The 23,644-nt window shown below is 42.9% G+C and overlaps 1 protein-coding gene across 5 annotated transcripts in view; it reads right to left on the bottom strand.

Moving 5' to 3' along the window:
- Nucleotides 1–15,545, bottom strand: part of Il1rl2 (interleukin 1 receptor-like 2) — a 42,967-nt gene extending 27,422 nt beyond the window's left edge. The window contains exons 1-4 of one of the 5 annotated variants that reach the window (NM_133193.4): nt 15,315–15,545; nt 13,576–13,645; nt 12,528–12,762; nt 10,965–11,163 (exon numbers count right to left, since the gene is read on the bottom strand). In NM_133193.4, the coding sequence (NP_573456.1) occupies nt 10,965–11,163; nt 12,528–12,762; nt 13,576–13,639 (498 nt within the window). In that variant the 5' untranslated portion in view covers nt 13,640–13,645; nt 15,315–15,545. The other 4 variants (NM_001356478.1, XM_006495611.4, XM_006495609.3 and 1 more) reach the window with 4 other exon arrangements.
- Nucleotides 15,546–23,644: the final 8,099 nt, after the last annotated feature.

Genomic DNA, 23,644 nt, shown 5'->3' with positions numbered 1-23,644 from the left:
TAAATGTGTTACACACTGCTCCAACAGATACTCTTTAAGGAAACTCTAGTTACCATTTGACAATTGCTCACCAGTAGTAGATGGGACCTACTATTAGGGGTTGGGTGGATAAGGCACCACAATAAAATCGGCACTTTGAATACAAGAGGCATTCAAATGAGTGTGTGGAGTGTTAGTTATTTTCATAGATATGCTCTATAAAATGGGGGAGTGATAAGACATATAAATTTATGTGGCACCTAGAGATTATTTACAGTCTATATCCATTAGACACATTACAACTAATCTCAAAGGTACCAAAACATGTCTGTTACATTAATGGGCAAAACTCAACACTTAATCCTTGGATTGATTTGACCAAAAGCAAACTCACAGCTGAGTTCTCCTCTTCCCACCCTGTGTCTTCTATCTGTAGTTTGTGGTTTGGGGCTTGTCTTTGGTTTGCTGTTGTATGAGTTTCATGGTCTACTTCTTCGGGGTTCAAGGTCTCAAAGCTCAAATTCTTAGATTCCAAAAACCTCTCTCCTGTAGGCTAAACTGGAGAGTCCCTTTCTAAGCACATTCTGTGCCATGCTTCATAGTTGAGCAATCCCACCTCTGACTCATTGGTTTCTTCCAATTATCCACATGAGCCATCACATTAACACTAACCTTGCTGTATAAAGATCATCCTGCCCCTTGCAGTGACTGGAAGTGCCATTTTCCCAATCTACTGGAGGGTACAAACTTCCCACTGGCTTAACTTTTATTTTTGGGGGATATCTCATTATCAAGATTTAAACAGAAATAATAAAAATGGCAGCCATTAATCGTTTTCCAGTTAGATTGTTATAGAGATGCATTATTACGAAAATAGATCACATTTCTAAGAGACTGGAACTTTTGTTGGACCATATAGTCAAGTTGCTAATGCCCCTTGAGATGTCTTAAGACTTATCCTGATGTCATACTGTTCCCTAAGCCTGATTTTTAATCTACTTTAAGAGAATAACATAACAGTCAACCCCACTAACCTTGGATTTCCCATGTATCAGTCACAACATAAGTTAGTACATATCTCTAATTTTAAATTATGTACTATGCCACTCTCCTGATGCAAAGAGCAATGTATGCATGTACTTGTGTTATGCTAGTCAACCCTGAAAACATGATACAGGTATAAAAAGATCTTGTATGCAAACTTCTACCATAAATATTGGGTACAACATACAGTTATAACTTGAAAATAGTATGTTTTTAAAACTGAGTGCTTTGGGGTCAGCTGGAGTCAGTGACCTAATCCCTTGCTAAACTCTGGTAAAAATTTATGTAAAGTGGCTTTCATTCCATCCCATGTGATGCTATAATGTTCAGTCAATACAGAGCAAAACAATTTGTTAGGGACACAAAGAAAGAGACAATAAGCCACCAAATGGCTACAGGTAGATACAGACACAAGGACTCAGCAACCGATAGAATAATGACAACCCCCAAACCTCAAATTAAGACAGACAGATGGACAGAGACACAGGGAGAGAAAAAAAATTCAAACTTGAGTTTGTTCTTGATCAAATGAATCCAAGGGTAAGTGTGAATATTCTTTTATTTATGTGACACCAACACATTTGGGTACTTCTGAAGCTATCTGTAGTGCATGTAACCAATGCAGGTTTTAAATAATCTAAGCTCTGGGAACCATGCAAATGTAAATCTTTTATTTACTCATAGCTCACAAGCTAATGCTATGAAGATACTGTCATTCATCAGCACACATTCTGACTCCTGTTCTAATCCCACTTCGGCAAGTACAGCATCTTTTTCAGATGCAAAATATCCCAGGACAGCCTAACTAATACACACTGGATGTAAAAGTCTCATGGAGGTGGAATCAGTGAGCAGATGGAAGTCTAATCTCCGGAAATGGTGGCAGAAGAATGAATATCTGAAACATTATCAGCAAGAGAGAAAGATGGTCACTTGGGTGTCTGAGGGTTAAAATGGGCCATTCCTGAAGACCAGGAGTTTAACAGCAATGTAGGTGACTTTCTCCATATCTAGATAAGTTATGAAAATGACAATTACAAATTACAGATCAGGGCTGTATAGCTGGCTTAGTGCTGAAAGTGCTTGCTCTGCAAACTTGAGGGCCAGCATTTGGATCTGCAGAAACCCAGCTAAGTGCCAGGTAGGCATGGCCACCACCTGTAATTCTAGCTTCAGGAGGCAGAGACAGGGAATCCACAGTGTTAGCTTGCTAGTAAGGTTGGCCGCATAGTTAAGTGCTGGGTTTAATGAAGAGACTTTCCCTCAAGAATAACGTATAAGAGCAAGCGAGCATGAATCTGGACAGACACCAACTTGCTGTACACACTTGCATGCATGCCCACACACATGCAAAAATATCCACAATACACACATGCAAAATAGAAAAAAACAAAAATTTTACAGAGGATTGAAAATTATAATAGTGCCCTTCCAGTCGGCGCCAGCTCTGGGCCACTTTGGGAACGAACTCGACGGACAGTCCTCAGAGGACTCTCCAAGCCGCAGGCACCCTAGCACGCCCAGGACCTTAGGATCACTGGTGAGTAGAATACAACATCTGTTCCAAACCAATCATGATGGGCCTGTGACAGCAGGAGCAGGGATACAGGAGCCCTGCTTGACCAGCATCTCAGGTTCCTTCTGATCAGTGCTGTTATACCTTGGTTTCAAAAACACCAGACAGCCCCATGCTCCCTAGAGGAAACACCAGTTCCAGGCGCTGTAACATGCCCAGGATCTTAGGATTTCAGGATACCAGGATAACAGGAGCTTGGTCACAACAGGATCTCAGGGTCTCAGAGGAAGCTTGACTGCCAAGAACTCTGACACACCCAGAATCTCAGGTTCACGGGATCCTGGAATCACAGGATCACAGAGAAAGCTAGACTCTAAGAAGTCCTGAATCAACCAGGATTATAGGAAGAACAGGTTCCAACCACATAAATTGAGCTCTGCAAGCACTTGAGATAATCAGATGGCAGGAGGCAAGCATAAGAACAGAAGCAACAGAAACCAAGGCATCATCAGAACCAAATTCTCCCACCATAGCAAGTCCTGGATACACCATCACACCGGAAAAGCAAGATATGGATCTAAACTCACTTCTCATGATGATGATGGAGAAGTTTAAGAAGGAAATGAATGACTCGCTTAAAGAAATACAGGAGAACACAGGTAAACAGCTAGAAGCCCTTAAAGAGGAAATACAAAAATCCCTTAAAGAGCTAAAGGGAAACACTACCAAACAGGTGAAAGAATTGAACAAAACCATCCAGGATCTAAAAATGGAAGTAGAAACAATAAAGAAATCACAAAGGGTGTCAACTCTGGAGATAGAAATCCTAGGAAAGAAATCAGGAACCATAGATGCAAGCATCAGCAACAGAATACAAAAAAAATGAAAGAGAGAATCTCAGGTACAGAAGATTCCATAGAAAACATGGATACAACAATCAAAGAAAATGCAAAATGCAAAAAGATCCTCACTCATAATATCCAGGAAATTGAGGACACAATGAAAAGACCAAACCTACGGATAATAGGTATATATGAGAATGAAGACTTTCAACTTAAAGGGCCAGTAAATATCTTCAACAAAATTATAGAAGAAAACTTCCCTAACCTAAGGAGAGAGATGCCCATGAACATACAAGAAGCCTACAGAACTCCAAATAGACTGGACCAGAAAAGAAATTCCTCCCGACACATAATAATCAGAACAACAAATGCACTAAGTGAAAATAGAATATTAAAAGCAGTAAGGGAAAAAAAGATCAAGTAACATATAAAGGCAGACCTATTAGAATTACACCAGACTTCTCACCAGAGACTATGAAAGACTAAGAAGATCCTGGACAGATGTTATACAGACCCTAAGAGAACACAAATGCCAGACCAGGCTACTATACCCAGCAAAATGTTGATGTGGAAGCTGAACAACACTCTACTCAATGATAACTTGGTCAAGAAAGAAAGAAAGAAAGAAAGAAAGAAAGAAAGAAAGAAAGGAAGGAAGGAAGGAAGGAAGGAAGGAAGGAAGGAAGGAAGGAAGGAAGAAAGAAAGAAAGAAAGAAAGAAAGAAAGAAAGAAAGAAAGAAAGAAAGAAAGAAATTAAAGCCTTTCTAGAGTTTAAGGAAAATGAAGCCACAACATACCCAAACTTATGGGACACAATGAAAGCAATCCTAAGAGGAAAACTCATAGCTCTGAGTGCCGCCAAAAAGAAACTAGAGAGAGCGTACACTAGCAGCTTGACAGTATACCTAAAAGCTCTAGAACAGCAGAAGCAAATTCACCCAAGAGAAGTAGACATCTGGAAATAATCAAACCCAGGACTGAAATCAACCGAGTAGAAACAAAAAGAATCAACCAAACTGGGAACTGGTTTTTTGAGAAAATCAACAAGATAGATAAACCCTTAGCCAGACTAACTAGAGGGCACAGGAACAGTATCATAATTAACAAAATCAGAAATGAAAAGGGAGACATAACAACAGAACCTGAGGAAATCCAAAACATCATCATATCCCACAACAAAAAGGCTATACTCAACAAAACTGGAAAACCTGGATGAAATGGACAATTTTCTAGATAGATACCAGGTATCAATGTTAAATCAGGATCAGATTAATGATCTAAATAGCCCCATATACCCTAAAGAAATAGAAGCAGTCATTAATAGTCTCCCAACCAAAAAAGCCCAGGAACAGATGAGTTTAGTACAGAGTTCTATCAGACCTTCAAAGAAGACCTAATTCAAATTCTCCTCAGACAATTTCACAAAATAGAAGCAGAAGGTACTCTATCCAATTCATTCTATGAAGCCACAATTACTCTGATACCTAAACCACACAAAGACCCAAAAAAGGAAAGAGAACTTCAGACCAATTTCCCTTATGAATATCGATGCAAAAATATTCAATAAAATTCTCACAAACTGAATCCAAGAACAAGTCAAAATGATCATCCATCATGATCAAGTAAGCTTCCATCCAGGGATGCAGGGATAGTTTAATATACAGAAATCCATCAACGTAATCCACAATATAAAGAAACTCAAAGACAAAAACTGCATGATCATCTCGTTAGATGCTGAGAGAGCATTTGACAAAATTCAACACCCATTCATGATAAAAGTCTTGGAAAGATCAGGAATTCAAGGCCCATACTTAAACATGATAAAAGCAATCTACAGCAAACCAGTAGCCAACATCAAAGTAAATGGTGAGAAGCTGGAAGCAATCCCACTAAAATCAGGGACTAGACAGGGCTGCCCACTTTCTCCATACCTATTCAATATAGTACTTGAAGTCCTAGCCAGAACAATTCAACAACAAAAGGAGATCAAGGGGATACAAATTGAAAAGGAAGAAGTCAAAATATCACTCTTTGCAGATGATATGATAGTATATATAAGTGACCCTAAAAATTCCACCAGAGAACTCCTAAACCTGATAAACAGCTTCAGTGCAGTAGCTGAATATAAAATTCATGCAAACAAATCAGTGGCCTTTCTCTACACAAAGGATAAACAGGCTGATAAAAAAATTAGAGAAACAACACCCTTCACAATAGTCACAAATAATATAAAATACCTTGGTGTGACTCTAACTAAGGAAGTGAAAGATCTGTATGATAAGAACTTCAAGTCTATGAAGAAAGAAATCGAAGAAGATTTCAGAAGATGGAAAGATCTCCCATGCTCATGGATTGGCAGGATTAAAATATTTAAAATGGCTATCTTGCTGAAAGCAATCTACAGATTCAATGCAATCTCCATCAATATACCAACTCAACTTTTCACAGAGTTAGAAAGGAAAATTTGCAAATTAATCTGGAAAAACAAAAAACCTAGGATACCAAAAACTATTCTCAACAATAAAAGAACCTCTGGTGGAATCACCATGCCTGACCTCAAGCTGTACTACAGAGCAATTGTAAAAAAAAAAAAAAAAAAAAACAAAAAACAAAAAACAAAAAACTGCATGGTACAGCGACAGACAGGTAGATCAATGGAATAGAATTGAAGACACAAAAATGAACCCACACACCTATGGCCACTTGATATTTGTCAAGGGAGCTAAAACCATCCAGTGAAAAAAAGACAGCATTTTCAACAAATGGTGCTGGCTCAACTGGCAGATATCATGTAGAAGAATGCGAATTGATCCATTCTTACCTCCTTGTACAAAATTCAAGTCTAAGTGGATCAAGAAACTCCACATAAAACCAGAGACACTGAAACTTATAGAGGAGAAAGTGGGGAAAAGCCTTGAAGATATGGGAACAGGGGAAAAAACTTCCTGAACAGAACAGCAATGGCTTGTGCTATAAGATCAAGAATTGACAAATGGGACCTCATAAAATTACAAAGCTTCTGTAAGGCAAAAGACACTGTCAATAAGACGAAAAGACCACCAACAGATTGGGAAAGGATCTTTACCAATCCTAAATCTGATAGGGGACTAATATCCAATATATATAAAGAACTCAAGAAATTGGACTCCAGAAACATCAAATAACCCTATTAAAAATTGGGTACAGAGCTAAACAAAGAATTCTCACCTAAGGAATACCGAATGGCTGAGAAGCACCTGAAAAAAAAGTTCAACATTCTTAATCATCAGAGAAATGCAAATCAAAACAACCCTGAGATTCCATCTTACACCAGTCAGAGTGGCTAAGATCAAAAATTCAGGTGACAGCAGATCCTGGCGAGGATGTTGAGAAAGAGGAACACTCCTCCATTTCTGGTGAGATTGCATTCTGGTGCAACCACTCTGGAAATCAGTTTGGCTGTTCCTCAGAAAATTGGTCACAGTACTACTGGAGGATCCTTCAATACCTCTCCTGGGCATATACCCAGAAGATGCTCCAACTTGTAGTAAGGACACATGCTCCACTATGTTCACAGAAGCCTTATTTATAATAGCCAGAAGCTAGAAAGAACCCAGATGTCCCTCAACAGAAAAATGGATACAGAAAATGTGGTACATTTACACAATGGAGTACTACTCAGCAATTAAAAACAATGAATTTATTAAATTCTTAGGCAAATGGATGGATCTGGAGGATATCATCCTGAATGAGGTAACCCAATCACAAAAGAACACACATGATATGCACTCACTGATAAGTGGATATTACCCCAGAAACTTAGACTATTCAAGATACAATTTGCAAAACACATGAAACTCAAGAAGAAGGAAGACCAAAGTGTGGATACTTTGCTCCTCCTTAGAATGGTGAACAAATTACCAATGGAAGGAGTTACAGAGACAAAGTTTGGAGCAGAGCTTGAAGGAAGGACCATCCAGATACTGCCCCACTTGGGGATGAATCCTATAAACAACCACCAAACCCAGATACTAGGCAGATGCCAACAAGAGCTTGCTGACCGGACACTGATATAGCTGTCTCCTGTGAGGCTCTGCCTGTGCCTGGCAAATACAGAAGTGGATGCTCACAGTCATCCACTGGACGGAGCACAAGGTCCCCAAGAAGGAGCCAGAGAAAGTATCCAGGGAGCTGAACGGGTCTGAAACCCCATTGGAGGAACATCAAAATGAACTAACCAGTACCCCCAGAGCTCCTTGGAACTATACAACCAATCAAAGAAAACACATGGTAGAACATGTGGCTCTAGCTATATTTGTAGCAGAGGATGGCCTAGTTAGTCATCAATGGGAGGAGAGGCCTTTGGTCCTCTGAAGGCTCTATGCCCCAGTATAGGGGAATGCCAGGACCAGGAATGGGAGTGGGTTTGTTGGGGAACAGGGGGAGGGAGGAGGGGATAGGGCATTTTTGGAGGGGGAACTAGGAGAGGGGATAACATTTGAAATGTGAATAAAGAAAATATCTTAAAATTTAAAAAAATTTTTTTTAAAAAAAGAACTTTTGTAAAGCTGAGGATGTAGCTCAGTGATAGAGCTCTTGCCTGGTATGTACAAGGCCCTGGGTTTGAGTTCTAACACTGTAATTAATCAAAGAACACATAAATAAAAGTCTTAGAAACAAACACCTGCAAAAAAAAGAAGAAAGAAAGACAGACAGAAAGAGAGAAAGAAAATAAGAAAGAAAGAAAGAAAATAAAAGAAAGAAAGAAAATTACAAACTCAAGTGAACTAATGGATTTAACAGATGGTTTTACATACCCAAGAATAAATGGGAAACTTAGAAAAGCAGTCCAGGAAGCAAACACTGAAGAAAGTAGTAACTAAGAAACAATGGAGGAAAGACACAATACTCTATATTTCAAGACATTTGCAAAATAGATAAGAAATCTCTATCTTCATTCACCAGAGTTATACTACTAAACTCCAAAGTTAAGGAGAATAATTTTGAGGATTTCGGAGATTCAGGCCTATTACCTTCAAAAAGGGAAGAAAGACGGGAATAATAACAAAGTCCACAGAGCCTGAAAAATACTAGAAATATTGAAGTCTTGTATGATGGTGTGAAAGTGCAGAACAATAATAAATGTCAATCCATGAAGAATAGTTTACAAACATAAAAATAAAAAAACGTAGGTAGGACGAAATAAAAACATTTTCAGAAAATGAGATCATTTTCACTAAGAAAATTCATAAATTTTCTAAGAGATGCTAGCTGGGCACACATATGTCATATATAATCATGTGGGAACTGTTGTTAAGAGTTAAGAGCCAGAGTAATTTAAAATATTTCTGTAAATAATATCTCAAAAGCATAGCGCAGACATTATCAATGTCAGATGTGTAGTGAAATGAATAACCACACTAATTTATATTAACGCTTTTCTCTCACTGGCCTGCATAACACAATCCACAAGCCCAACTTTCAGTATTTACATTCTCTTCAATACACAAGACACATTTACAGAGGTTAAACATATGTTGGTTCAAAAAGCCAGCCTCAAATTTCAAAGTTTTGAGATCATTTGGAATATGCTCTCTGTCACACTGCCTTCTATCACAAACAGAAAAGTTAATTTTAAAAATACCCAAACATTGCTACATCTGCAAATTAACAAGTCCTCCAAAAACACTTAGAATCAAAGAAGAAATGACAAGGAAAATTGGAATGCCCTGAGTCGGGTGCTTATGGAATGATAGATCAAAACCTGCAGAGGTCAAGCAAGATGCGGCTTAGAAGGAAGCCACGACCTTAAATGTCAGAAACTTGGTTTAGTGAGAGAAGAGTCTATCTCACAATGTTCATAAAATAATAGCAAATTAAAACCAAAAGTCAAACAAAGGGATTAGGAGAACCAGACAAGAACAGAAATTGATGAAGCAAACAAACGAATAAAAGAGGATTTATAAGGCCTGCTGTTAATACTTCCACAACATCGATAAGACTGACAAACTCGGAGAGTTAGCAACTGTGGGGGTTGGGGCGGGGGGGAGACTGACAAACTCCTTGAAAGGGTTGGGAACTAAGAAACAAGACAGGAAGTGGAGCTACAAGACAGGAAGTAGAGCTACAAGACTGGAAGTGGAGCTACAAGACAGGAAGTGGAACTACAAGACATTCGTGGAACCGTGAGTTATTTATTTGCATCTTTAGTATCTGGCAATTCTAGGGGTGGTGATCAAGCACCTTTGAGAACCTCACACTCTGTCAAAGTCGCACAAGACAGGTGTAAGGATGCTCCCGTCCACACTCCACACAAGGCGGCAAAGGATATGAACGCGAAGAAGATCGAGCTGATCACAAAGTGCCAGGCAGGCTGTCTGAGAAGACAGAAGGCTTCATCTTGAACGACAAGCTGCTCATGCAAAGGGGCTTATACCAGGTTAGGGAGAGAGAGGAAGAGAATCCCTGTAAAGAGGACCAAACTCGATCTCCTCTGCAGAAGTAGACAGACAAGAAGAGAAGAGATGATAAATAATTTGCCAGTGTGAATGAAACCTTCAAGGACCTGTGTCATTCCCTAGGAAACAAAATCCTACCAAAATTCAGCAAAGGAAAAAGTAAGACGTTTGAATAATCCCGTGCCACAGACGAAGTGGGGGAGGTGAATCCAAACCCATGAAACAGCAGTGGTTCTCAACCTGGGGGTCACAGCCCCCACAGGAGAAACATATCAGATATTTATTTACAATTCTAACAGTAACAAAACTACAGTTATGAAGTATCGATGAAAATAATTGTATGGTTGGGGTGTCACCACAATGTGAGGAACTGTATTGAAGGGTCACAGTGTTAGGAAGGCTGCCACAAAGGAAACTCAAGGTAGCTGACAGGCAGTGTCTAGCTGAGCCTTGAGGAGAGAAGGCCAGGTTAAAGCAAACACAGGATGAAGAAAGAGGAGCATGGGAAACTGTTCACATTTCAAAGAGAAGAGGCTAAGATACAACTGAGTTTTCAAATACTGAGGTGGGGAGTGGCGGGAGGAGGGTGGCAGTAGTTGATAGCAGCAGCCATGGCTGGGGACAAGGTTTGGTGAGTAACAGAACACAGATAGCCCTGAGGAGTCTTTCTTAGGCAAGAATTTGTGTAATTTGTAATTTTCAAAGTACCAGATTTCAGAGCCATTCTAACAAACCAAGGTGAATGAAAAAGAAAGAGAGAGAAAGAGAGAGGGAGGGAGGGAGGGAGAGAGAGAGAGAGAGAGAGAGAGAGAGAGAGAGAGAGAGAGAGAGAGAGAGAGAGAGAGACAACAGGAACTTGAAAAATGGATAATTTGGGGTATAGAGAAGATACAACAACATTATAAAACAATAACAACCATAAGTTTAAAGTAATTATCAAAATTACTACCACCTGTCTCAGGTGCACCAACTATATACCAAACCTGCCCTGAAGGGGGCTTTCTGAGAATCCAGAAAGCTTTCCCCTTGGTGGGGAAAGTGGGTTTTATATAAGAGGAGAAAACATTATCAATAGAGGATTTCATTGTTGTTTTGTTATTGTTGTTGGTTTGGTTTTGTTTGGTTTGGGTTTGGGTTTGGTTTTACCTTATACCATTTTATTGAATCCAAAGCACAACTTTCTGGGAAGTAGAGATGACAATTCAGACTGCCCGATTTTCCTATGGGTAATATTTGCTGGTACACATCTGGTGAATTTACGGGACTCCCCTCCATGGAAGAGTCACACCAGTGGTTTTTTAAAACGGTTAGGTTCACAGCTATTTGGTAGCAGTTGTGGGCATTCCTGTAAAACAAAACAAAACAAAAACAAGCAAAATAACAATGAAACACAGCAGAATGCAGCCAATGAACTCTTAAGCAGTCTCAGAATTCAGTCAGCTATTTTCAGATCTTTTCTTATTATTTTCTAGACACTGCACAAACCCTCTGCCTCATATGAAGTAAAGAATAACCAACCCTCAAACCATGCACTAACCAAGGATAAGTGGTATTCATCAGGGTAGACACTGGTGTCTCATTCAGCACGGCCCAGGAGCCACTGAGGGCCACCATGAACCTCTTGAACTATTTATCTGAAGACTCCATACAGTGCTTACACTTCACTTCTGGTACAGAAGTCACCTACACTTATACACATCTGATCTGTGAGACTGCCTGTATCCCTTAAAACTGTCGACAGCATGGAACCTAATCACTAAAAGCTGCTCCAGGTGAACAAAGTTTAAAGGCGTACAGAACACACCCAATTTACAGGTGGGAAAGGCAAGGTTTAGAGAGAGTACATAATACATTGTTGTCAGTCAAGCTTATGTGGAAAGTCAGAGAATTTTAATTCTCAGGCCAAATGAGTTTTACAGGTGGGTTTTATTGAACTCTTGAAAATCTTTACAAACTGAAAAGGAAAAGAGAAGGGAAGGGAGAGAACTAGGGAGAGACAAGCAGAGCAAGACAGAGACAGGGAAAGAGACAGACAGACAGACAGACAGAGACAGACTGGGGACAGGAAGAAGTGCCTTTGGTGGGGCACGTATTTTCTAGCAGACTCTAGTACTCTCCAAGCAAAATTGTCTTCCATGGAAATAGTTCAGTAGTCCACTGCCACTCAAAAACATTACCTCTGGCACATGGATTCATGTAGACACTAGAACATCTCCCAGATTTGCTAGCTTTCAAATGTCTGCCTTAAGCTGATTCCTTATCAGATGTGTTTGAATGATCTAGTTGGGTCTGGATCAGCCAGTTTTCCAAAACCATTAGCCATCTTCGGAAATGGCAGCAATCTCATTGATAAAACACCTCTCTCTGTAAGCTGGTCTGGGCTAAAACTTCAATGAAGAAGATGGTGCAATCTGTGCTCCAAAAGTTATTTCTAAAGCTGTTCTGCTTTCAAAAGTGCTCACTGGACGTCATCTCCTGCCAGTTCAAGGCTGCCCTGCATTTGTGTAGCAGCTGGTTGTGGTGTGTAGCGGCTGGTTGTGGTGGTTCACACCTGTCCTTTCAGTACTTTAGAAAGCAGTTGGAAACTTGTCTAGGCTATATAACAAGTCTCCAAAATAAAGGCCAATAATACCCATTTTCTTAAAAAGTTGTCTTTAGAAATGGAGAGGGAGACTTGGGAATTAGTTCCACTTTAAATGAAGGACTTACCTTATAACACACTGATAGATACCGGAGTCCTCCAGTGTCAATGGAAGAAACAAGATCCAGGTCTGGTCCTGGTGAACTCTAAGGTGTCTGTTGTTAGATACTGGGCTTTTGCTAGGTGTTTTGTACCATGTCAGATTTACTGCCCCGTTTGTTTCTGGCGGGTATGTGCAGTTGAAAGGAAAAGGCTGGCCCTCTGAAATTATCACATTGTGCATAAAAATGTCCTCACACGTATCTGGGGAAGGAAAGGAAAACAATAAAATAAAATAAAATAAAATAAAATAAAATAAAATAAAGGCAGAAAACTGGAGTCATTATTCTTTTTAGGGAATATTTTGCTCTGGTCAATGTGAAATTGCATTTAGGAGTTTGTTTATTTGGGGTGTTTCCCCAAACTAGCCCAGTCATTTAGAAGCATAATGCTAAGACCTTCAAATGTATAGTGAGGACAAGGCTTCCCCAGGACCCTCCACAGAACCACGGCCCCTGTGTCTGTATCTGTTCACTCTTCTGCCCTTAGTCTCTGTCTCAACATAGAACCAACCTGGTCGTTTTCCTGCCTATACTTGCAGTCAGATGTATCCTCGTTCCACAGTGCTTGGTTCTAAAGACAGCTTCCCTTTAAAGCCCATTTCTACCAAGTTGGGTTTTCTTAGAAACTTGTACTCTCTGGTAGTTTTGGACCATAAAATAGCCCTTTATATGAAATAGATGACACTAGTAGCCCATCTGTTTAAGCATTGGAACTGAGTCCACTCGAGTGTTTGAGGACTTCTCTGTATCACCTGTTAGTCCAAAGTTCCAAGGTGACATTTGGGGGTTGAGCCTCCAAGAAGTTGGGAATGAACTTTTCCTATCCCTCCCTCCCCGCTCCCTTTTTGACCGGCCTGCCAGATTATCTGGTGGAAAGAGTGACTAGCAAGGTTGGGGCTTAGTTGATGCCCCTGCAAGTGGGTGAGTCAGGGGCACGGAGATGAATGACAAAGGATGCTGCTGGCAAGGCAACAGGTCTCTGGGATACAAGGACTCACAGACCCGCAGAACTTACCTGCTGCCACGAAAAGCAGAAGCAGGAAAAACACCCCACAGAAGAGCAAAGATGTAACCCCCATCTCAGGCTACAAAGGAAAAGAGAGGACAATGGTAGAAGTAAGGGATGCAGTGAGGCTGGTACCTTCCCGCACACAATTTTAGAGAATCCAGAATGTCAGTCCCAGTTCAGGTCACTGGCCTTCCTTCCCCTCTGCATGGGGAGCCCTCCACTTGGCCTCCCTCCGTTCCAAGGCCAGCCTTTCCCCATCTCCATTACACCAGACCTTCAGAAGCCAGTAAACGCCGACTGGCCTGTGAAGGGGACTGGTGGGGAGTTGGGAGACAGGGCCAGATGTGCTGGCACTTGGATCAAGCCAGGGCCAGGAGACTGAACCCCAGCCAGAGCAGACTGTGGACCCGCCCAGCGTGCATCTGGGATCGCATGGGTCGGAGGGGCTCCCCTGTAACCCTATGTGCTCGCTGGCTGAGCGGTAAGTGCTGGCCCACCTGGAAAGGGCAAGGGAGAGCAGGAATCCCAGAGTTTGACCCAAGTCCCGGCCCACTTTCCAGGTCGGAGTCTTCTAGCCGCCCCAGTGACTATTGATCGCTAACTCCCTCCGCTCCGGCTGCCCCGGGCTTGCTCCACCTGCCTATGGGGTCTCAGAGCGCTGGGTCTCGTGGAGCAGAGCGGGAACCACTCTGGGGACCGAATCCTGGTTGGTCACCGCACTCTGCACCTTGGGCATCGCTTCTCCGCCGCGGGCGGAACAGACTCACCTTCCCCAAGTGGAGCAGGACAGAAATAATCCGTCCTTCGAAAATCGTTCAGTCTTTTTTTCCTGATCCCAGGCCAGCACGTTCATCTATCAGGAATGTCGGCTTAAATATGCTCCAGATCATCGCTAAAAATTATTATATCCTTTCCAAACACTATCTGAGCGGTTCTTACACACCCAGCACTGTCCTAAAATGGACTATTCCAGAGGTGGAAGCGCTTCTGAGAAAAGGCATTAACCCCACCCCAGCCCCGTCCTCGTGCCAGATCTTAGGTAAAGCAGACTCCCGACAGGTTGAGCACCGATACAGTCAGTCTAAACTTGCCATAAAGTAATGCTTGCTCGGACCTGTCTTCCTGCGCCAGAGACACTGGAGACCCCACTAGGCACTGAGAAGAGCAGTGGCGGCAAACGCTGTCAGACCAACAGCTTCTTAGTGGGCATCCCTCGGAGTCTTTGTGGATTAGAAACTGTAAGACTTTGAAAACAACCACAGCGTCAGTCTGACTAGCTGTCCCAGGTTCACAAAGTTAAGATGTACACGTGTCTGTCCGAGTACTGTCCCTTGGCAGAAGCACTCTGCCTTACAATTCTGGGATGATCTCTGTGTTGAGTAAGTCTGCTGATGCATGAGGAATCAATCATTAGTTCTGGATACAGAACAGATATGGGGATAGTGAGTTTTCAGGGAAAACAAAAACAAAAACCACGACGTTAAGCGGAATGAGAAACAGAAGAAACGTCCTACCTATACGGAAATTAAACAAACAGGAAGCTAAGATGTAGAAGAGAGATTACAGGGGTGGGTGGATGAAGCCGGTGAAAAGAAGCTGGGTTCAATTAGTGCGCACCAAACCCCAGTAATATATAAAATTAAGACAAAACTGATTGAAGTTTTAAAAATAAAAACACAAAACTATCACGTGTGTGCACGCAGAACCTCCCAGAGAACTACGGAAGGAACTGAGACTGTACTCACAGAGGTCTGAAGGACAATTTCAGCTTTGTTTGGAGTGGCCAGAAGAAACCCAGCTTTGGTAGAAACTTACTGACTTCAGTCTCCTCTGGTGACCCCCCTCTTCTTCTCACTTTTGTATCTTGAAGTGTGTGCCACGCAGTTGTCAAGGGCCACATAATTCCAAACAAGCTGTGTCGCGTAAGCAACAAACATCAGAAGCCATCATCTCCCAGCTTCCGGTCTCTGTCCGCCCAAACCCAAACTCCCAGTCTTCAGCTTGGTGCTTATTCTCTCCCCTCCCCCTCCCTTTGTGTGTGTCTGAGTGGTGTGTGGGGGTGGAGAGCAGAGAGGGAGAAGCAGGAAATTCCTTAAGCAATGTAAGATATTCTTACATAAGATTTCCTAGTCACTGTATAAAATTTACTATACTGTGCACTTACATAACTTACTTTTTAATAAAAGCATTATACTTGCGGGATTTAAACATTTGAGGTGTGGTCCTTCTCAATAAAGGCTTGCCCCATCCTGTGAGCATGAGCAACCGACGTGTCTCTCTCCCTTAGCCATTTTGGTTGTCCCATTTTTTTTACGTTTTGCTAATTATTATACATAATGTTGCCGCGACAATCCTGGCAATGTCTCTTACACGTCTGAGAGAAGCTCCTGGATCATTAGGTAGGTGTGCCCTCGTCTGCGTTGGCAAACCTCTGACTGATTATTCCATGACACCATTCTCTAGAGAAGGATTCTGATGCCCCATGTTCTTGCCAAATATTAAAGGCATCCGAATGTGTCCGATGGCACACTGAGTGTTGGGAAGACAGCTTAGAGACATGAGCCCTTCAACAGCTTGCCACCATGATTTTCTGGTAAATAACATTTTTTTAAAAGAGATATTCAACTATTAGGAAGCACATAAGATATGAAATACAGTTAGGAGACAGGTGGAAAGAATATGATAAGGCACAGCCTTTCTCCTGAGCAGTGGCCTGGAGCCCAACAGGTAGATGTCTGGGGCAAGAGCTCTCTCTTTCTACTTTTTACGTTTTATTTTTACTATGTTTAATTATGTGTGTGCATCTGCACTGGCTATGTGCATGTGACTGCAGGTGACCATAGGGTCCAGAAGAGGGTGTCGGCTCCCTTGGAGCTGGAATTACAGGTGTTTGTGAGTTACCTGATATGGGTTCTGGGGACCAAAGTCTGATCTTCTGCAACAGCCATTTACATCCCTACAGAATGAACCGTCAGTACAAAGTCTCTGAAGGACCGAGTTTGGGACACTCCAAAAAAAAAAACTGAAATGAAGGGAGAGTGATTGCCACACAGCAGAGGGGAGAGCTGGGTAAACTGAAGTATGGAAGTAGGTGTGGCTAGATCACATGGGGCCTGGGAACGACAATACAATGGCTGCCATTATTATAGGCAAAATTAAAAGATATTACAATGTTTAAATCAGGAAAAATATAATCTCACACTAATTCCTCCTCACCCCGGAATTGGTACCCTTACCACTAAAGACAGCCTAAAGCGCAAAGCACTAAGGGAACAGCACAGGTTTTCAAACCAGGTGCACATAGAGCTGAAGAGGAATGGCAGGGTGAAGGCATGGGGGCGGGGGAGTTGCATGGGGAAAGAGTAGATCTAATAATACACAAAGGCAGGGCAAGTCGGTGTGTGCTACTGAGCTCATGGCTGCTGTGTTCCCCTGAGACACAGAGAGTGGGGGTTAGGGCCTAGACCAGCAAGCCCTTCTTCAGTAACAGGGGAGAGAGAGAGAGAGAGAGAGAGAGAGAGAGGGAGAGAGGGAGAGAGGGAGAGAGAGAGAGAGAGAGAGAGAGAGAGAGAGAGAGAGAGAACCAGGAGATCAGAAGATAAAGAGGATAGAAGAGAGAGAAGATTTAAAAAAAAAGTTTGGGATCTGGAGGTCTTGTACAAGCTATGGCTTGAGCCAAGCAAGCTTATTTAAAAAGTACAGCATTATTTGATGTACAACTTCCAGGGGAGAAATGGGGGTGTCCAAAGAAGCTACCCGACAACGGGACAAAGTCAGCAGGAAGCTAATCAAACAGTGTTGCAAGAGAGGAACACAGGGTTTCTGGAGAATACTATATATAGGCCATGCATACAATGGCCTTGAGACTGATAACCAATAACTCCATACAGTCAGAAGAGTTGAGATCTCAGGATCTGAGGTCACAGCTCCCCCCAAGGCCCTGGCCCCAGGTCATTACCAGCTCTGACAAGGTATTTCTGATTTGGAGAGGAAGCTCTGTCCGTCTCCATATTCTAGGGCCAACAGGTAGATGTCTGGGGCAAGAGCTCTCTCTTTCTACTTTTTAAGTTTTACTTTGACTATGTTTAATTATGTGTGTTCATCTGTGTTGGCTATGTGCATGTGCGCCTTGGTTGCTCAGTCAGGCAACCTCTCCACAGATACCAGAGGAAGATACTCCCTTTGGCCTTTCTGTTTTGACCTATATGGTTATGACATAAATCTCAGCACTTTCTCAACTTCTGTCTAACATGAAATTTAGAGACCCACAAACCATACATTGGGGTAGAACCTAAAATCTGGATATGTGTTGGGTAGAGCGGCAAATACATGGGGTGCCGCCTGGTACGATAACCAGCACCACAGAGCCTCAGAAGTTAATGATTACTGTGTGATTCTTTACAGTCACAGCCACGAGTGCACACATCCAGGAGTCCTTTAGCCTGGGCTTGAAGAAACCCACTGCCTCCAAGAGCTCCCACTACAAACTAAAGTCCTATTAGCAAATCATTTCCCCTTCTAGAAAAAGGAAGCCTGGCAGTGTGGCCTCCGTCAGGAGTCTTGTTCCTCTGGGTCCATAGAAAGAGGAAGCTAGTTTTCCAGACGGCTGTCCATCTATCTAACCTCGTTATGATTCCTCGATGACACTTCTCTTCAAAACATATAACTAGAGGTAGAGGTGCAAACAGATCTTCAGGATACTCAGCCAGTAGTCAGTAGTTGATGTCTCCTGGTCTTTCCAGCCTGGCAAGCAGGAAGCCATCTGCCCTGACACTTTCCAAGTGGTGCTGGCTCCTAGTCACAGGGCCCTGGAGCTGCTGGCAAGTTCTGGTGCCAACCAGTGCTGCAACTCATTCTGCTTGTACATTAACACCCTAAATCCTTATCTACTCTTGATGCTCCTGGGGCTACCTTTTCAAACTTAACTCGGACATATGTCCTTATCAAAAATAAAAGGACTTGCATTTATTCCTCTCCAATGTCATCTGCAGAAAGAAGATGGTTAGAAAGGGTAACTAGTTATCTGGGAGTTAGAGGACCTGGCTCCTGTCTCAGCACACTTGGCCATTAATGAAGGTTGGCATGAATCGGGAGCAAAGGCAGTCCCATAGCCCAGGTACTTGTAAGTAAAGCTTTTAAACATTAATACTTAACTAATAAAGAAGCATTCATTTCAAAGGACATCGGTTTTGACTCTCACACTCACAGTGATTTCTAGGTGTGTGCCCAACACTGCAACCCTGTGTGTGAGAGAGCCGCACAGTCTCTGTGGAATGTAGTCAGCCAAGAACCGGAAGAGCTACTGTCCTTCTGTAACCACACCAAGCAAACTATCAGGGAGAGGAGCAAGTGACTTTGGAAAGGGTGGCTTGGTTCTGCCTATCTAAAAACTAGGGGAAAGAAAATCCAGAGGGCCAAGAGAAACAGAAAAGCTATCCATTTGGCAGCCTTAATAGCAACTTACAGAGCATTCTTCAAGTAGAGCAGCATGGACAAAGGTTTGTGCTAAGTTTTTGTATGTGTATGGATGTGAATGTGTGTGTGTAGATAGGGGTATGTGTGTGCACATAGGTGTATGTGTGCATATAGGATATTTGTGGGCATATAGGGGTGTGTGTGCATATAGGGGTATATGTATATGTGAGGGCATATAGTGGTGTGTGTGTGTACACGTGTGTGCACGCATGCGCAAGAGTGCACACTCTAGGGTGAAGAATACATGTGCCAAGACACATATATGGACATCAGAGAACCTTGGGGGGCAGGTTCTTTCCTTCCATCTTTACAAGGGTTCCAGGGATTGAGTGCAGGTCACCTGGCTTGTAGAAAGTACCTTTAGCTGCTGAGCCATGAACTCTCTGGTGGATGCCTTGAGGCAGCTCCCCAAGTTCTCAATGGAGTGTGCTGGCTCTTGAAGGTGTAGCCTCTGCCGGGCAGTCTCAGACAATTCATACTAGATTTGTTGCTGCTTTGGGCCTCAGTGAACTCCAAAGGATGTTGCATTCTTTCCTGCCTGAGCCAGAAAGGGAACACATACCCCAGTGGGCTGGTACAGAGACAGCCATGGCTGGAATATAAGTGGTAAATGTCTGTAGAATCCTCCATATGCATGTGAAGTGCTCTGATTGGTACCAACACCCTTTTGCAGCTATCTAAGCATTCTGCTCAGCCTCTCTCTGTCGGGACACCCTTCTGCCTCTCTTCAATTGTCACACTAGCTTCTCCCCAGTGGTCTCTCTCAGCAAGGGGCAAGGTAGCTAGCTGCCTGACAGGAAGAGGAGTTCTGAGGGGCAGTGACAAGTGACAGGCCAAACTGCCAAAGTGGAAAAGTGCCTGGTTGTCTAACTGCTGAACAGGAGAGGGGGAGGTTCCATTTCCTGTAATTTTCCCCTTCTCTAAAGCTTGTTTGGGTACACGCACATGCATGCACACAAGCGCACACAAGCACACACACACAGAGGCATGCACACACACGTATACCTTAATTTTGTCTTTTTTTTTTAAAACAAGTATTCTTGTATTCTGACACCCTAAGTTCAAGACAGCAGCCAGGGCAGGAGGAAGGATGGCTGACCGATAATTTTTATGGAGGAAGACTAGTATACCAAGGCAGAGAAGACAAACTGAGGCTTTGGTGTCTGGAGAGTTCCAGGAAGCTCCCAAGCTTTCAAAGCCAAAAAGCAACAGTGCCGGACACCTAGGTCTGGTAGCTGTAATGCTGGCTGCTATCAAGGGCTGAGGGATCCTGGTGGACAGCCTGCCAGTTGCTGTCATGCTGGCAAAAGGAAAGGCTCAGTACTGGCTGCCTATGAAACAGCAACAGCAGATACCACTCCTGCCTCCCTGTGTCATGGATGCTGTCAATCATACAGGGCTAGACAAGCAACCGAAGGCCAGAATTCAACTCTTCCTTCATAGCCTTCTCTCTCGCTGGATCCCAGTTTCTTCTTTCCTCGATTTCTCCATTAGGCACAAGTTTAATACTCTTAGAATATCTACATAAGCTTGACAGCAGGCATATTTCCTCTGCTTTGAAATCCAGTGAAGGATATGAGACTGGCTTTATTTCTTTTAATCAATTTATTATGAAGAATCTGCAAATTAGAAAAAAAAAAGTCACGCAGCTAGACTGACATGGCAACTCACACAAGGCCTGGCCCAGCCCCGAGGTCTGCCTGTCTGAGAGGTCTTCTCCTCATACAAGAGCTGTTCTGAGGCTCACTGTGGATTTTATACCTTCACTATCAGTCACATTGATGTGCTCTTAGCCACCACAAAAAATGAAAACCCCATGACGTAATTAAACTAGACGATCAGCTTTAAATTCATTCTCTCTCTCTCTCCTCTCTCTCTCTCTCTCTCTCTCTCTCTCTCTCTCTCTCTCTCTCTCTCACTCACATAGCCCTGGCTGGCCTGGAACTCACTTTGTAGACCTGGCTGGCCTTGAACTCAGAAATCTGCCTGCCTCTGCCTCCCAAATGCTGAGACTAAAGGCGTGTGCCACCACGCCCGGCACTTAAATTCTCTTTTATGACTCACGTGGCCTGTCCCAGCTGCATTCAGTCCTGCTCAGTTCACACCCAATGTTTACCCTTTGTTCCTCTCCAAGTGGCATATTAAACTATAGCTGCATGCATGCTCCTTTATATATGTGTATATATAATATAGTTATATAAACCTCTGTGTGTTAAAGGCTAGTGTTAGCATTCCTTCTAGGCTCCATCCAACAGTTACCTAGCAACAGCCTGGTAGTCCTGGCTTGCTATGAAAGGGACTCTTTGGCCTCCCTTTTCTCTTTCTGATCTCTCTCTCTCTCTCTCTCTCTCTCTCTCTCTCTCTCTCTCTCTCTCTCTCTTTCTCCTTCCCTGTCCCCTCTCATTCTCTGTCTCTACTCCCTTCTCAACTTTCCATCCCATGTCCCCAATTAAACTTCATTCTATATTAGATCTGTCCTACAGCTGGTACCTCAAGGGGACAGGGGATGACCCAGCATGGGCCCTCCAAGGCACCTCCAAACTGATTTCCGTAATGACTGTCTTAAGCTTCACTGCCACCCGTGTAGAGTAAGGCTTCTCTTAGCATCTTCCTAACATCTGGTGTCGAGTTTGTTAGTGATAGCCATTATGACGACCATAAGAGGCTACATCTCATTGTAGTTTTAATTTGCATTTCCCCTGATGACTAGGGATGTAGTACACTTTAAAAAGATATCCACCATCATCCCCTTGTGTTTCCTTCCTTGAAATCTGCCTGTTCTATCATTCATCCGCTTGCCGACTGGACATCTCGTTTCCTTGGCGTTTGGTTTTTACAGTTCATTTTAGAGTCTGGATATTAGCCACATGTATCGAATCAAGCAGGAAACACAGGACTTGAGGGGCACTGAAGCAGAACAGAAACTCGGTTAATGACTAAGTGTACAGGAGGGACTGCCACTGTCCACAGCCCTCAAGGTAAATAAGGCGCTGCACCTGACTCAGGCAAAGCTGGACAAGGAAAGTTGAGAAGGGGGAAAAAATCAGGAGCCAGACAGAAATAAGCACCTGTCAAAACCAGAGGTTTTGACCAGAAAACAATGCCCAAATGACACCGGCAACCCATTCTAGGTAAAAGGTCCTAAAAAAGGTTGAATAGATACGGCTCTCAGCCTGCTGAGATCCTAGCAGGTGTCAACAGGATCCTACCAGCCCACAGTCTAGCAAGACAGGCCAGACTGGTCCGCTTGCTCCCTGGCTCAGAGAGGCGGTGTTAGTGTTTCATCTTCAGATTTAAGATGAAATAATACACAGGAGTTAGCTGCCCAAGCCAGCCAAGTCTTCCTCAGCTGACCCCCGAGCAGTCGGCAACCAGCGGAGTATGCCTTTGTTTGGAAGGCCGGTGCTCATTTTAAATGGTGTCATCCATTCCCTGTAAGGTTTTCCTTCTCCAGAATATACTTGGACACGTGCTCGCACACGCAAACGCCCACCTCCCCCTACACACAGAGGCCTTGTCTCCCATGTATCCTTGCTGCTGCAAGGATTCATTTCTCGTTTTATTCTAGTGAATGTGAAAACACTTCTCAATGTATCGTCCACTAGCTGCTAAAACTAAGAGGGTCTATTTGGAAGTTCAGTCCCAGGTACCGGATGGAGATGCTTCCTGTGTGACCTGGATATATATGAAGTCTTACCAGAGAGAGGAAAGCTGGGCTCTAAAGCAGCCAGGCGCTCTGCCCTCATTCAGAACAACTGGAGAGAAATTCATAATTTGCAACTTTGAAAGCAAGTGGCACTCTTAGGGAGAAATAATTCCAGAGACCTCGATCTCCAAAAGAAGCTAGTTCAAAATATGCTGGGAACGGCATTTGACAGAGAGACATTATATGTGACGTGTTAACAGTGTTAGATCTGACCTAACACATGGCTAAGACAAACATTTGTTGGTCGAAGAACAAAAGCACACTGGCATATTGGATTCTTTGGGTGAGGAATTTAGGAAAAGTAAGTTTTCCAGACACCAGACTGCAAACTTCTGCATACCTACTATTTTAACTTTTTATTGAGTGGTTTACTCAATAAAATGAAGGCCACTGAACTCAACGCTTCATAGTACATATATTTCAGACACCTTGCTTATTGGTCTGAGAGCTATGGATATTTACCCATAAAGGCTAGAATGGCAACAATAACAGAATATAAGATCTACATTTGTTTATCATCAGTTTAGTGATGTGTTGAGGATCAAGTCCAGGGCCTCAGCTAGGCAACTGGTCTATCACAGAGCAGCAGCCTAGCTCTTAATCTACTCCATAAACAAAGGAACAGATGGCTCTAAGTAAGGGAAGTCAGGGTTCACAGAACTACCTGTTTGACCATCAACCTCATACCTTGTCTTAGTTGGAGTCATCATTGTTATGATAAACACCATGACCAACTTCGGAAGAAAGGTTTCTTTGCCTTATACCTCCACAGCACTGTTCATCACTGAAGAACTCAGGACAGAAACAAGGTAGGAGCTGATGCAGAGGCCATGGAGGGCTGCTGCTTACTGGGTTGCTCCCGCATGGCTTGTTCGGCCTGCTTTCTTGTAGAAC

Source organism: Mus musculus, chromosome 1 (genome assembly GCF_000001635.26).
Source record: "Mus musculus strain C57BL/6J chromosome 1, GRCm38.p6 C57BL/6J".
Taxonomy (NCBI): domain Eukaryota; kingdom Metazoa; phylum Chordata; class Mammalia; order Rodentia; family Muridae; genus Mus; species Mus musculus.
Note: the sequence above shows the minus strand (reverse complement) of the source record. Positions and strands in the feature narration are given on the sequence as shown.